This window comes from Cherax quadricarinatus, chromosome 3 (assembly GCF_038502225.1).
Source record: "Cherax quadricarinatus isolate ZL_2023a chromosome 3, ASM3850222v1, whole genome shotgun sequence".
NCBI classification, from domain to species: Eukaryota; Metazoa; Arthropoda; class Malacostraca; order Decapoda; family Parastacidae; genus Cherax; species Cherax quadricarinatus.
Genome location: NC_091294.1, coordinates 52,696,471 through 52,710,545, shown reverse-complemented (window position 1 = coordinate 52,710,545; position 14,075 = coordinate 52,696,471). Strand labels below are relative to the sequence as shown.

General features: G+C 39.6%; 1 protein-coding gene across 1 annotated transcript in view; it reads right to left on the bottom strand.

Annotated features, from left to right (window-relative positions):
* Positions 1-14,075, bottom strand: part of LOC128706092 (echinoderm microtubule-associated protein-like 2) — a gene marked incomplete at its 3' end in the record, with an annotated part of 261,186 nt that overhangs the window by 105,343 nt on the left and 141,768 nt on the right. Inside the window, 3 exon segments of the mRNA XM_070091803.1 lie at positions 1,254-1,326; positions 2,586-2,723; positions 13,637-13,804. Coding sequence (XP_069947904.1) covers positions 1,254-1,326; positions 2,586-2,723; positions 13,637-13,804 — 379 coding nt within the window.

The following is a 14,075-nucleotide window of genomic DNA, read 5'->3' as shown; positions in this document are numbered from 1 at the left end:
CAGGGTACTGTACCACAGTAATAATCAAACAGGGGTACTGTACCACAGTAATAATCAAACAGGGATACTGTACCACAATAATAATCAAACAGGGGTACTGTATCACAGTAATAATCAAACAGGGGTACTGTACCACAGTAATAATCAAACAGGGGTACTGTACCACAATAATAATCAAACAGGGTACTGTACCACAGTAATAATCAAACAGGGTACTGTACCACAGTAATAATCAAACAGGGTTACTGTACCACAGTAATAATCAAACAGGGTACTGTACCACAATAATAATCAAACAGGGTACTGTACCACAGTAATAATCAAACAGTACTGTACCACAATAATAATCAAACAGGGTACTGTACCACAGTAATAATCAAACAGGGGTACTGTACCACAGTAATAATCAAACAGGGTACTGTATCACAATAATAATCAAACAGGGTACTGTACCACAGTAATAATCAAACAGGGGTACTGTACCACAGTAATAATCAAACAGGGATACTGTACCACAATAATAATCAAACAGGGGTACTGTATCACAGTAATAATCAAACAGGGGTACTGTACCACAGTAATAATCAAACAGGGGTACTGTACCACAATAATAATCAAACAGGGTTACTGTACCACAATAATAATCAAACAGGGGTACTGTACCACAATAATAATCAAACAGGGGTACTGTACCACAATAATAATCAAACAGGGTTACTGTACCACAATAATAATCAAACAAGGTACTGTACCACAATAATAATCAAACAGGGTACTGTACCACAGTAATAATCAAACAGGGGTACTGTACCACAATAATAATCAAACAGGGGTACTGTACCACAATAATAATCAAACAGAGGTACTGTATCACAATAATAATCAAACAGAGGTGCTATACCACAAGAATAATCAAATGGGAAAGAAGAATTAGGAAAAACAGAATGGCACAAGTGAAAGAAAAACTAAAGAAAAAAATGTTGTCAAAGAACAGAACCATCGGTAAGGAAAAGGACACTTAAAACATTCAGCTTATTTCTATCACTAAAATTTACTACAAACTTCAATAATCTCCATATTTATGTATATTCTCATCTTTTCGATTCTATTTCTTCCTTGTATGCAGAATATAACTTATAATGACCTTTTACTTATTCCATTACCTTATACAGGTAATACGTAAGGAAATTCTTGTACTACTATCTCAGATATATACTATTAAATTAAAACTACAAAACATGGGCAGCACCTACTCTGGCATCTCGACGATCATGTCCTGCAGTCTGCCCAGTTGCAATAAGTAGCTTGTTAGGATGTACTGCCAGGCTGGTGATGAAGGAAAATAGAAGCTAATTAAGAGAGATCACTGCAATCATAAATGTGTACAGAGTTAAGAAATTACAAGGTTTAACACAGCATAATTTCTGGACCATGTCACTTGCTCATCTTATCTTACCATTCACCCATATTGCAGTGAACCCTCCATATAATGGACTAATGGTGGAGGGTGATTCATCAAGTGTCTTTTAAATCAGAATTATGTTAAAATCACAGAAAAGCACTAAAGTACTCCACTGTGTACCTGGTAGAGAAGTGCACACACAATTTACACATATACGTACTGTACTGCAATAATCATTGAAATAAAAAGTACAATTTACCCCCTGGATTTTGTCAGTCATTTCAGAAATCTGTTATTCTGAGGTTCATTACATCGAAGGTTTACTGTAACTTAATTAATGTAGGGCGAGAGGCGAGTAATTCTTATTTGTAGGAAGTCAGGTGTAGGTAGCCGGTAGGTAGCCTGGGCTACATAGCTATACGATATTTAATGTGGCCCAGAAATATTATTACCATTGCCATACCATGTTCACTGAGTTTAATCGTTTCTAACAACTACCTTTAGATGCCATCATAAACAAAGGGAGAAGTAACGAATAATTCATGCCGAGAATTGTTAACAAAAGCGTTATGTAACAAGGGGAGTGACTGGGCCAATGCAGATTCATACATGTTTTCTCTGGTGGTGGACCAGAGAAAATGTAATGTTTCCCCTCCACCCGACTACCACCCCTCCATAGCATATAAACATTGTATGTTTATATGCTATGTAACATGTTTCTTATATAATTTTGAAGAAAATATCATAAGTGGATTAATGAAAATGTCTATATTAACATAAATCAAGATATTTAATGTGCCCAAAAGTGATTATTATTACATATTAGTATTATTACTATGGTGTTAAGACTAGAGGGACACTCTTAGTGAACGAGTAACAAAGGCAGACTGAGTCATGAACATATGAGCGACCGCGTCCCACGGGCAGGTGGACATGTCTGGTATGGACAATTTCTGAGTGGATGTACGAAAACAGGGGGAAAATTTCGCCAAAAAAAGTGGTCGAAAACTGAACTGTACGATAACCGGACCAGATGAAAACCTGGGTTCCACTGTAGCTGGAAGACACATGCCTGTTATTTACAGCAGAGGAGAAGCATGTATAATGGAATATATGATAATCTGTAGATATAAGATAGAACCGAGATAAAAAAAAACCAAGGCTTCATATGATTAGAACTAACCATTTAATGTCATCAGTATGACCAAGATAATGTCGCTGCATCTGGTCTTCCACATTATAGAGGACAACCACAGCAGCAACAAAGTAAACAATCTCCCCAGTTGGCAACTGAAAAACGTTGTTTCTACAATCTCGTCCCCTGAAAAATTAAGAATTAAAATTAAGGCTACATGGTTTCCAAAACTTAAATACTAGTAAATTTATACAATGTTCATATTAAAAATAAAATGGTTTTAACACCATTGAAAACAATTGTGCAGTATTTGTGACACAGTATATGTACAGAATGCAATGCATAATTTTGTTTATATGAAATAAGAAATTTGTACAGGCACCATACAACACTGATTTTACAGCAGGAGATGGTTAGGCACTTCTTTAAGTCTGGGCAAAATTACAAGGGCGGCCACAGATGGTGGTGTGTAATATGCACTCACTCATACTGTTTTATTTTATTTTATTTTATTTTATTTTATTTATTTAATGTCTTTGCAAACAGTACATTGAGATTGTGTATATACAATAGTGGGTTGCAATGCAAAGAGAGCCTCTATTATGCCTAGGCATTATGGGCCAACTTAACATTATTGTCTTACAGTCTACTTAATACTAAGTAGTATATCATAGTTGTACAGTACGAAAGTAATTATTTCATAGTTGTACAGTAGAATATTAATTATGAATGAATCAAAATTTGTATAATACAAAGATACAGTGAACCCCCAGTTCACGTCATTAATCCGTTCCTGAGAGCTCATCGCAAAGCAAAAATTATCGGAAAGCAAATCTATTTTCCCCATAAGAAATAATGGAAATCAAATTAATCCGTGCAAGACACCCAAAAGTATGAAAAAAAAACTTTTACCACATGAAATACAGTGGACCCCCGCATAGCGACCTTAATCCGTGCAAGAGGGCTGGCTGTTATGCGAAATGTTCGCTATGCGAATGAATTTTCCCCATAAGAAATAATGGAAATAAAATTAATCCGTGCAAGACACCCAAAAGTATGAAAAAAAATTTTTTTTACCACAAAAAAATGTTAATTTTAGTACACACAAACTGAAAAAGGCATGCACAATTACATGACACTTACTTTTATTGAAGATCTGGTGATGATTGATGGGATGGGAGGAGGGGAGAGAGAGTGTTAGTGTTTAGAAGGGGAATCCCCTTCCATTAGGACTTGAGGTAGCAAGTCCTTTTCTGGGGTTACTTCCCTTCTTCTTTTAATGCCACTAGGACCAGCTTCAGAGTCACTGGACTTCTTTCGCACAACATATCTGTCCATAGTGGCCTGTACCTCTCGTTCCTTTATGATTTGTCTAAAGTGGTTCACAACACTGTCATTGTAACAGTCACCAGCACGGCTTGCAATAGCTGTGTGAGGGTGATTTTCATCAAAAAAGGTTTGCACTTCAAGCCATTTTGCACACATTTCCTTAATCTTTGAAGTAGGCAATTCCTTCAATTTCTCTCTCCCCTCCTTTGAACCAGTTTCCCCAGGTCTGGCCTCTTGCTCTTGAAGTTGATCTATCAGCTCATCAGTGGTTAGTTCTTCATTGTCCTCCTCCACCAACTCTTCCACATCCTCCCCACTAACCTCCAACCCCAAGGACTTCCCCAATTCCACAATTGATTCCTCAACTGGTATACTCCTCTCAGGGTTAGCATCAAACCCTTCAAAATCCCTTTTGTCTACACATTCTGGCCACAGTTTCTTCCAAGCAGAGTTCAAGGTTCTCTTAGTCACTCCCTCCCAAGCCTTACCTATAAGGTTTACACAATTGAGGATATTAAAGTGATCCTTCCAAAACTCTTTTAGAGTCAATCGAGTGTCTGTGGTCACTTCAAAGCACTTTTGAAACAGAGCTTTTGTGTACAGTTTCTTGAAGTTGGAAATGACCTGCTGGTCCATGGGCTGCAGGAGAGGAGTGGTATTAGGAGGCAAAAACTTCACCTTAATGAAGCTCATGTCCCCATAAAGTCGCTCTGCCACGTCTGTAGGATGACCAGGGGCATTGTCTAACACCAGGAGGCACTTAAGGTCTAATTTCTTTTCAGTTAGGTAATCTTTCACATTGGGGGCAAATGCATGGTGTAACCAGTTATAGAAAAATTCCCTAGTGACCCATGCCTTACTGTTTGCCCTCCACAGCACACACAAATTATCCTTGAGGACATTCTTTTGCCTGAACGCTCTGGGAGTTTCAGAGTGATACACTAATAAAGGCTTAACTTTGCAATCACCACTAGCATTGGCACACATCAACAAAGTAAGCCTGTCTTTCATAGGCTTATGTCCTGGGAGTGCCTTTTCCTCCTGAGTAATGTAGGTCCTGCTTGGCATTTTCTTCCAGAACAGGCCTGTTTCATCACAATTAAACACTTGTTCAGGTTTCAGTCCTTCAGTTTCTATGTACTCCTTGAATTCATGCACATATTTTTCAGCCGCTTTGTGGTCCGAACTGGCAGCCTCACCATGCCGTATCACACTATGGATGCCACTACGCTTCTTAAATCTCTCAAACCAACCTTTGCTGGCCTTAAATTCACTCACATCATCACTAGTTGCAGGCATTTTTTTAATTAAATCGTCATGCAACTTCCTAGCCTTTTCACATATGATCGCTTGAGAGACGCTATCTCCTGCTAGCTGTTTTTCATTTATCCACACCAATAAGAGTCTCTCAACATCTTCCATCACTTGCGATCTTTGTTTCGAAAACACAGTTAAACCTTTGGCAACAACAGCTTCCTTGATTGCCGTTTTCTTGCCCACAATAGAAGAGATGGTTGATTTTGGTTTCTTGTACAACCTGACCAGGTCGGTGATACGTACTCCACTTTCATACTTATCAATGATCTCTTTCTTTATTTCAATAGGAATCCTAACCCTTATTGCTGTAGGGTTGGAACTAGAAGCTTTCTTGGGGCCCATGGTCACTTATTTTCCAGAAACAGCACCGAAAACACTGTAATAATACGAAATATTCCGAGTGTATGCTTGAATGTTACCGCGGAGGCTGGCTGGTAAACAATGGCACAGGCGGCACATGTGAGGCTGGCTGAGGGCGCACATTGGACGCGTCTCGGACGAAGGCCGCTGAGCGGGTTTTTGTCCACTATGCGGGGCAAAATTTTAGCGAACAAAGCGTCCGCTATGCGGATTGTCCGCTATGCAAGGCGTCCGCTATGCGGGGGTCCACTGTATATATATAGTATTAAGTTTAATGCAATAGAATAATTACAATAGCAATAATAAAAATAGAATAAACACAATAGAATAATTGACACTTACCTTTAATGAAGATCTGGTGATGATTGATGGGATGGGAGGAGGGGAGAGTGTCGAAGTTTTTAATGTTTAGAAGGGGAATCCCCTTCCATTAGGACTTGAGGTAGCAAGTCCTTTTCCGGGGTTACTTCCCTTCTTTTAATGCCACTAGGACCAGCTTGAGAGTCACTGGACTTCTGTCGCACAACATATCTGTCCATAGAGACCTGTACCTCTCATTCCTTTATGACTTTCCTAAAGTGGTTCACAACATTGTCAGTGTACAGGTTGCCAACACGGCTTGCAGTAGCTGTGTCAGGTGATTTTCATCAAAAAAGGTTTGCCCTTCAAGCCACTTTGCACACATTTCCTTAATTTCAATAGTCATTAGCACCCTTGGTCTCGATGGGTTGGCACTAGAAGCTTTCTTGGAGCCCATAGTGACTTATTTTGCAGAAACAAGCACCAAAAACAGTGATATGGATAATATAGAATGTACTGAATGTATCCTTAGATGCGCGCACACTGGCTGGCTTGTAAACACTGGACACGTCTCGTATGAATCGTATCGCATACCGGGTTTTGTAACGGGAACCGAGGCAAATTTTTTGCGATATAATGCTTCGGATACCGGATTTATCGGATACTGATGGCTTCGCGAACCGGGGTTCCACTGTATACGCATTTATATTCTAAAATGCTTTTGTGAAAAACAACGATTCAATTATATTCCTGTCAACAATGGATAAAAGGTTCAATGTGATTGTTTCAGTTATGATGTGGGAGTACATAGGTGAGTAAATGTGTACTGAGTATTTAGCATTTAGTCTAGGGTGATTAAGTGGCTTTTGAGAAGAGTCTTAAATTGATTTTCAGACTGGGTTACTTTAATATCTTCTGGTAATGAATTCCATATTTTGGTGGTGGTGGTGATACCTGAAGTATACCTTGAGGGTGTTCCGAGGGTCAACACCCCAGCGGACTGGTCCATGACCAGGCTTTGTGGTGGATCAGGACCTGATCAACCAGGCTGTTGCTGCTGGCCCCATTCAAACAGACATACAAACCACACCCTGGCTGGTCAGGCACTGCCTTTAGGTGTATGTCCAGCTCCCTCTTGAAAGCAGCCAGGGATTTATTGGTAATCCTCCTTACGTATGCTGGGGGGGCAGTTAAACAGTCTTGGGCCCCTGACACTTACTGCATTGTCTCTTAGCATACTCATGGTACCCCTGCTTTTCATTGGGGAATGTTGCACTGCCTGCTGAGTCTTTGCTTTCGTAGGGAGTGATTTCCATGTGCTGATTTGGGACTAGTCCCTTTAAGATTTTCCAAGTGTACATTATCATGTATCTTTCTTGCCTGCATTCCAAGGAATACAGGTCAAGGGACTTCAACCATTCCCTGTAATTTAGGTGCTTTATTGCACTTATATGTGCAGTAAAAGTTTTCTGTATATTGGCCAGGTCTGCAGTTTCTCCTGCTTTGAAAGGGGCCATTAATGTACAGCAATATTCCAGCCTAGAGAGAGCAAATGATTTGAAGAGAATTATCACTGGCTTGGCATCCCTAGTTTTGGTAAGTAAGACACATATGCAACAGTTAGGTATCTTTATTCTGAAATGTATTGCCTACACAGTAGGCTTCTTCAGTCGAGTACAGAAGACTTAGCAGGAGGAGGAGGGATGGGAAGACGATGTAATCAGCCATCACCCTTAAAGGCGAAGTTTTGAGGTGGTCAGTCCCTCAACCTGGAGAAGAATATAATGGCGTAGTATACCATTTTGATATTCACTCCATCAGACACTGCAACACAATGGTATCTTAGTACAGAAGAGAAAACACCTTGGACAACTTTTCCAAGTGAGAATTATTATTATTATTATTTTTTTTATTATCACACTGGCCGATTCCCACCAAGGCAGGGTGGCCCAAAAAAGAAAAACTTTCACCATCATTCACTCCATCACTGTCTTGCCAGAAGGGTGCTTCACACTACAGTTTTTAAACTGCAACATTAACACCCCTCCTTCAGAGTGCAGGAACTGTACTTCCCATCTCCAGGACTCAAGTCCGGCCTGCCAGTTTCCCTGAACCCCTTCATAAATGTTACTTTGCTCACACTCCAACAGCACGTCAAGTATTAAAAACCATTTGTCTCCATTCACTCCTATCAAACACGCTCACGCATGCCTGCTGGAAGTCCAAGCCCCTAGCACACAAAACCTCCTTTACCCCCTCTCTCCAACCTTTCCTAGGCCGAACCCTACCCAGCCTTCCTTCCACTACAGACTGATACACTCTTGAAGTCATTCTGTTTCGCTCCATTCTCTCTACATGTCCGAACCACCTCAACAACCCTTCCTCAGCCCTCTGGACAACAGTTTTGGTAATCCCGCACCTCCTCCTAACTTCCAAACTACGAATTCTCTGCATTATATTCACACCACACATTGCCCTCAGACATGACATCTCCACTGCCTCCAGCCTTCTCCTCGCTGCAATATTCATCACCCATGCTTCACACCCATATAAGAGCGTTGGTAAAACTATACTCTCATACATTCCCCTCTTTGCCTCCAAGGACAAAGTTCTTTGTCTCCACAGACTCCTAAGTGCACCACTCACTCTTTTACCCTCATCAATTCTATGATTCACCTCATCTTTCATAGACCCATCCGCTGACACGTCCACTCCCAAATATCTGAATACATTCACCTCCTCCATACTCTCTCCCTCCAATCTGATATTCAATCTTTCATCACCTAATCTTTTTGTTATCCTCATAACCTTACTCTTTCCTGTATTCACCTTTAATTTTCTTCTTTTGCACACCCTACCAAATTCATCCACCAATCTCTACAACTTCTCTTCAGAATCTCCCAAGAGCACAGTGTTATCAGCAAAGAGCAGCTGTGACAACTCCCACTTTGTGTGTGATTCTTTATCTTTTAACTCCACGCCTCTTGCCAAGACCCTCGCATTTACTTCTCTTACAAACCCATCTATAAATATATTAAACAACCACGATGACATCACACATCCTTGTCTAAGGCCTACTTTTACTGGGAAAAAATTTCCCTCTTTCCTACATACTCTAACTTGAGCCTCACTATCCTCGTAAAAACTCTTCACTGCTTTCAGTAACCTACCTCCTACACCATACACTTGCAACATCTGCCACATTGCCCCCCTATCCACCCTGTCATATGCCTTTTCCAAATCCATAAATGCCACAAAGACCTCTTTAGCCTTATCTAAATACTGTTCACTTATATGTTTCACTGTAAACACCTGGTCCACACACCCCCTACCTTTCCTAAAGTCTCCTTGTTCATCTGCTATCCTATTCTCCGTCTTACTCTTAATTCTTTCAATAATAACTACCATACACTTTACCAGGTATACTCAGCAGACTTATCCCCCTATAATTTTTGCACTCTCTTTTATCCCCTTTGCCTTTATACAAAGGAACTATGCATGCTCTCTGCCAATCCCTAGGTACCTTACCCTCTTCCATACATTTATTAAATAATTGCACCAACCACTCCAAAACTATATCCCCTCCTGCTTTTAACATTTCTATCTTTATCCCATCAATCCCGGCTACCTTACCCCCTTTCATTTTACCTACTGCCTCACGAACTTTCCCCACACTCACAACTGGCTCTTCCACACTCCTACAAGATGTTATTCCTCCTTTTCCTATACACGAAATCACAGCTTCCCTATCTTCATCAACATTTAACAATTCCTCAAAATATTCCCTCCATCTTCCCAATACCTCTAACTCTCCATTTAATAACTCTCCTCTCCTATTTTTAACTGACAAATCCATTTGTTCTCTAGGCTTTCTTAACTTGTTAATCTCACTCCAAAACTTTTTCTTATTTTCAACAAAATTTGTTGATAACATCTCACCCACTCTCTCATTTGCTCTCTTTTTACATTGCTTCACCACTCTTAACCTCTCTCTTTTTCTCCATATACTCTTCCCTCCTTGCATCACTTCTATTTTGTAAAAACTTCTCATATGCTAACTTTTTCTCCCTTACTACTCTCCTTACATCATCATTCCACCAATCGCTCCTCTTCCCTCCCGCACCCACTTTCCTGTAACCACAAACTTCTGCTGAACACTCTAACACTACATTTTTAAACCTACCCCATACCTCTTCGACCCCATTGCCTATGCTCTCATTAGCCCATCTATCCTCCAATAGCTGTTTATATCTTACCCTAACTGCCTCCTCTTTTAGTTTATAAACCTTCACCTCTCTCTTCCCTGATACTTCTATTCTCCTTGTATCCCATCTACCTTTTATTCTCAGTGTAGCTACAACTAGAAAGTGATCTGATATATCTGTGGCCCCTCTATAAACATGTATATCCTGAAGTCTACTCAACAGTCTTTTATCTACCAATACATAATCCAACAAACTACTGTCATTTCGCCCTACATCATATCTTGTATACTTATTTATCCTCTTTTTCTTAAAATATGTATTACCTATAACTAAACCCCTTTCTATACAAAGTTCAATCAAAGGGCTCCCATTATCATTTACACCTGGCACCCCAAACTTACCTACCACACCCTCTCTAAAAGTTTCTCCTACTTTAGCATTCAGGTCCCCTACCACAATTACTCTCTCACTTGGTTCAAAGGCTCCTATACATTCACTAAACATCTCCCAAAATCTCTCTCTCTCCTCTGCATTCCTCTCTTCTCCAGGTGCATAAACGCTTATTATTACCCAAGTGAGAATACTAGTTAGATTTGTGAAGGACATGACCTGTCAATGAATATATTTTTTCTTCTACTCTTGGACTACACCTCTCCTTCTGACAGTATATAAGTCTCCATACAGCAGCTTAAACTTCACATTGTTGCAGACTATAGACCAAACTCTTCTCCAGACTGAGGAACTGACCACCTCAAATCTTCATCTTCAAGGGTGATGGACTAATTACATTGTCTTCACATCTCTACTGCTTCTGCTAACTCTTCTGTACTCGAGTGAAGAAGCATACTGTGTAGGCGAAATGTTTTGTAATAAATATGCCCAACTGTTGCATGCGTCTTACTTACCAACCTGTTGGTATTGTATACCATTTGATATTCATCTCTAGTTTTGAAGGTTCTCATTATCCATCCTATTGTTTCCGTAGCATATGTGGTAGACAAGATAATATTTTCTACAGATTTTTAACCCTGGAGGGTTAACCACCCAGGATAACCCAAGAAAGTCAGTGCATCATTGAGGACTATCTGTCTTGTTTCCATTGGGGTCCTCAATCTTGTCCCCCAGGATGTGACCCACACAAGTCGACTAACACCCAGGTACCTATTTTCTGCTAGGTGAACATGACAATAGGAGTAAGGAAACACGTTAAAATGTTTTCACCCCGCCGGGAATCGAACCCAGGCCCTCCGTGTGTGAAATGAGAGCTGTAGCCACCAGGCCACCGGTGGTCTTTGAAATTGGGATTCTCTGACATTATCACTCCCAGATCCTTTACATTAGTTTTTTGCTCTATTGGGCAGTTGGAATTTGTTTTATGCTCTGATCCAGTTTTTATTTCCCTGAGTTTTCCATAGTGGAGTAATTGAAATTTGTCTTCATTTAACTTCACGTTGTTTTCTGATACCCATTTAAAGACTTGGTTAACGTCCACTTGGGGATATGCAGTGTCCTCAATGGATGACACTGTCATGCAATTCTGGTATCATCAGCAAAGGAGGACACAGTGCTGTGGCTTACATCTCTGTCTATGTTAGATATGAGGATGAAGAACAGGATGGGAGTGAGTACTGTACCATGTGGAACAGAACTTTTCACTGTAGCCACCTCAGACTTTACTCTATTTACTACTATTACTCTTTGTGTTCTATTTGTTAGAAAGTTATAGATCCATCTACCAACTTTTCCTGTTATTATTTTATCATGCATTTTTTACACCATGATCGCACTTACCGAACGAAGGCTTTCTCAAAGTCTGTGTATAATACATCTGCATTTTGTTTGTCCTCCAACACATCCAAGACCATGTCATAGTGATCCAGTAGCTGTGAGAGACAGGAGTAACCTGCTCTAAACCCATGCTGTCCTGGGCTGTGCAACTGATGGGGTATATAAGTGAGTGGCAATCTTGCTTCTTAGAATGCTTTCAAAGATTTTTATAATGTGGAATGCTAGTGCTATTAGTCTGTAATTCTTTGCATGTGCTTTACTGCCACCATTTTGGAGTGGGGCTATATCTGTTGTTTTTACTGACTGCGGGATGACTCGTGTCTATGCTCCTTCTCAATAGAATATTTAAGACATGTGAAAGGGGTTTCTTGCAGTTCTTGATGAACACAGAGTTTCACAAGACTGGGACTAGGGCAGCATGTGTGGGCATGTCATTTACTGTTTTATTTAAAGTCCTGGGGTGTTAGGATTATATCAGAAATTTTTAATTAACCAGACTTTGAATCTCAGTCATAAAAAATTCATTTAGATTGTCGACCCTTAGTCTGATTAATAGCTCACTAAATACTGAATCATAGTGGGACTTCAGCATCTCTCATTTCTTTGCTGTCATCTGTGCAAACCCAATCTCATTTAAGCAGGGACCCAGTACTGGATGTGGTTTTTGCATAGGAAAAGAAATATTTTCTTTTTTCAATTTCACTTATGGTTTAAAGTTCTTTCCATGTTTCTTGGTTCCTGTATGATTCCTTAAGCTTAAATTTGATATTTTCTATTTCTCTGGCCTGTGCCTCCTTCCATATTTCAGATATACTGGCCCCTTTCAGTAACTCTGATTCTTTGCCTTCACATGTAGAGAGAGAAAGCATTTCTCTCTTCTATTTTACATCTCATCTTTTTTCTTAGAGTAATGTACCTTGAGCACACTTAATCTTAGCCATAGATAAGGTTACTGTATTTCGTGGCTTATAAGGCGCGGCTTATAAGACTTGTTTTAGTTTCAATGGCTCGGTATCGGACGTAACTGGGAGAGCTACAGCCCATCCCACACCCCAAACTTATTGCTCCCGGTGGTTTTGGAGACATTTTATGGAAAAAACATGCGTCTAATAAGCCACGAAATACGGTAATAGCCATATTAACTCGTCAACAGCTTTGGCTACTGACAAGTTAACTGAGCTGTCAGGAAAATTAATCAAAGGGCTAGAACAATGTTCCTTCATAATGGAACATGAGCTAATGAATTTTAATCTTACGGATGAAAAATTACACAGGGAAAGATCAAAGCATATGAAAGTTTGCTTGGATGAAATATCTGAATAGCCAAGAAAAATGTTTCATAGAAGTAGGCCTACATCTGAAAATCCTGTGGTTTCAACTTCAAGCACCCAAGATGTCCTCCCTGAAACATCACCTATCCATGATGAAACAATCAACGATGAAACAGACAGTAATCCTGACAGCCCTCAACTCCCAGACCTTTGTAATTACCTCTACAGTTTCAATAAAATTCTAAAATTTACCACTTTGGGTGTAATTATTATTACACCCTTCAGTTAAACATTTCAAAATTGTGCAGCTCTGCCACATAACATTTACAGATTTAGTTTTCCAGTAGCCAAAAACTTCTCTACACTAACATATAGAATTTATAAATGATATGCTGCTGGCTTGAATGAAATTTACAATTGACCCAAATCAAGTTTTATTGGCCTAGAGCCCCCAACCATAATCATTTTCAATACAATAGTGATTTATAACTTAGAAAAAACAAAGTACAACACGCATTGTTAGACTTGCCTATAGCCATAAACCCATTCCAACTTGAGTTTGGCAGGAGGTGAGGATGAAGGGCTGGTGGGAGAGTAAGTTTCTTGAATAGATGTAGGAACGTAGAGATTAAGGGGTCGTCCCCGCAGATACAGCTTTACTACACCTTCATCTGGGTTATATTGTGCTTCACGGGCTCTGAGGAAGACAATCCCATTAGTTAGTGCATAAAAAATTTTAAGAATTGGAATACTATGTGCATACAAAAGAAAAACTACAGTAGCTATATACAAGTATAATAGTAATATAAAGTATTTCTACCACTATTAGAGCTGTTTACAGATGCAAAAATTAACTACTTCAAGAAATAGTTCATCAAACATAAGCACAGTAGTTAGCAATTAATGTACAGAGGCTAACCCACATTTCTAACACAGTACTGTAACTGGAAAAAATACTGAAAAAAATA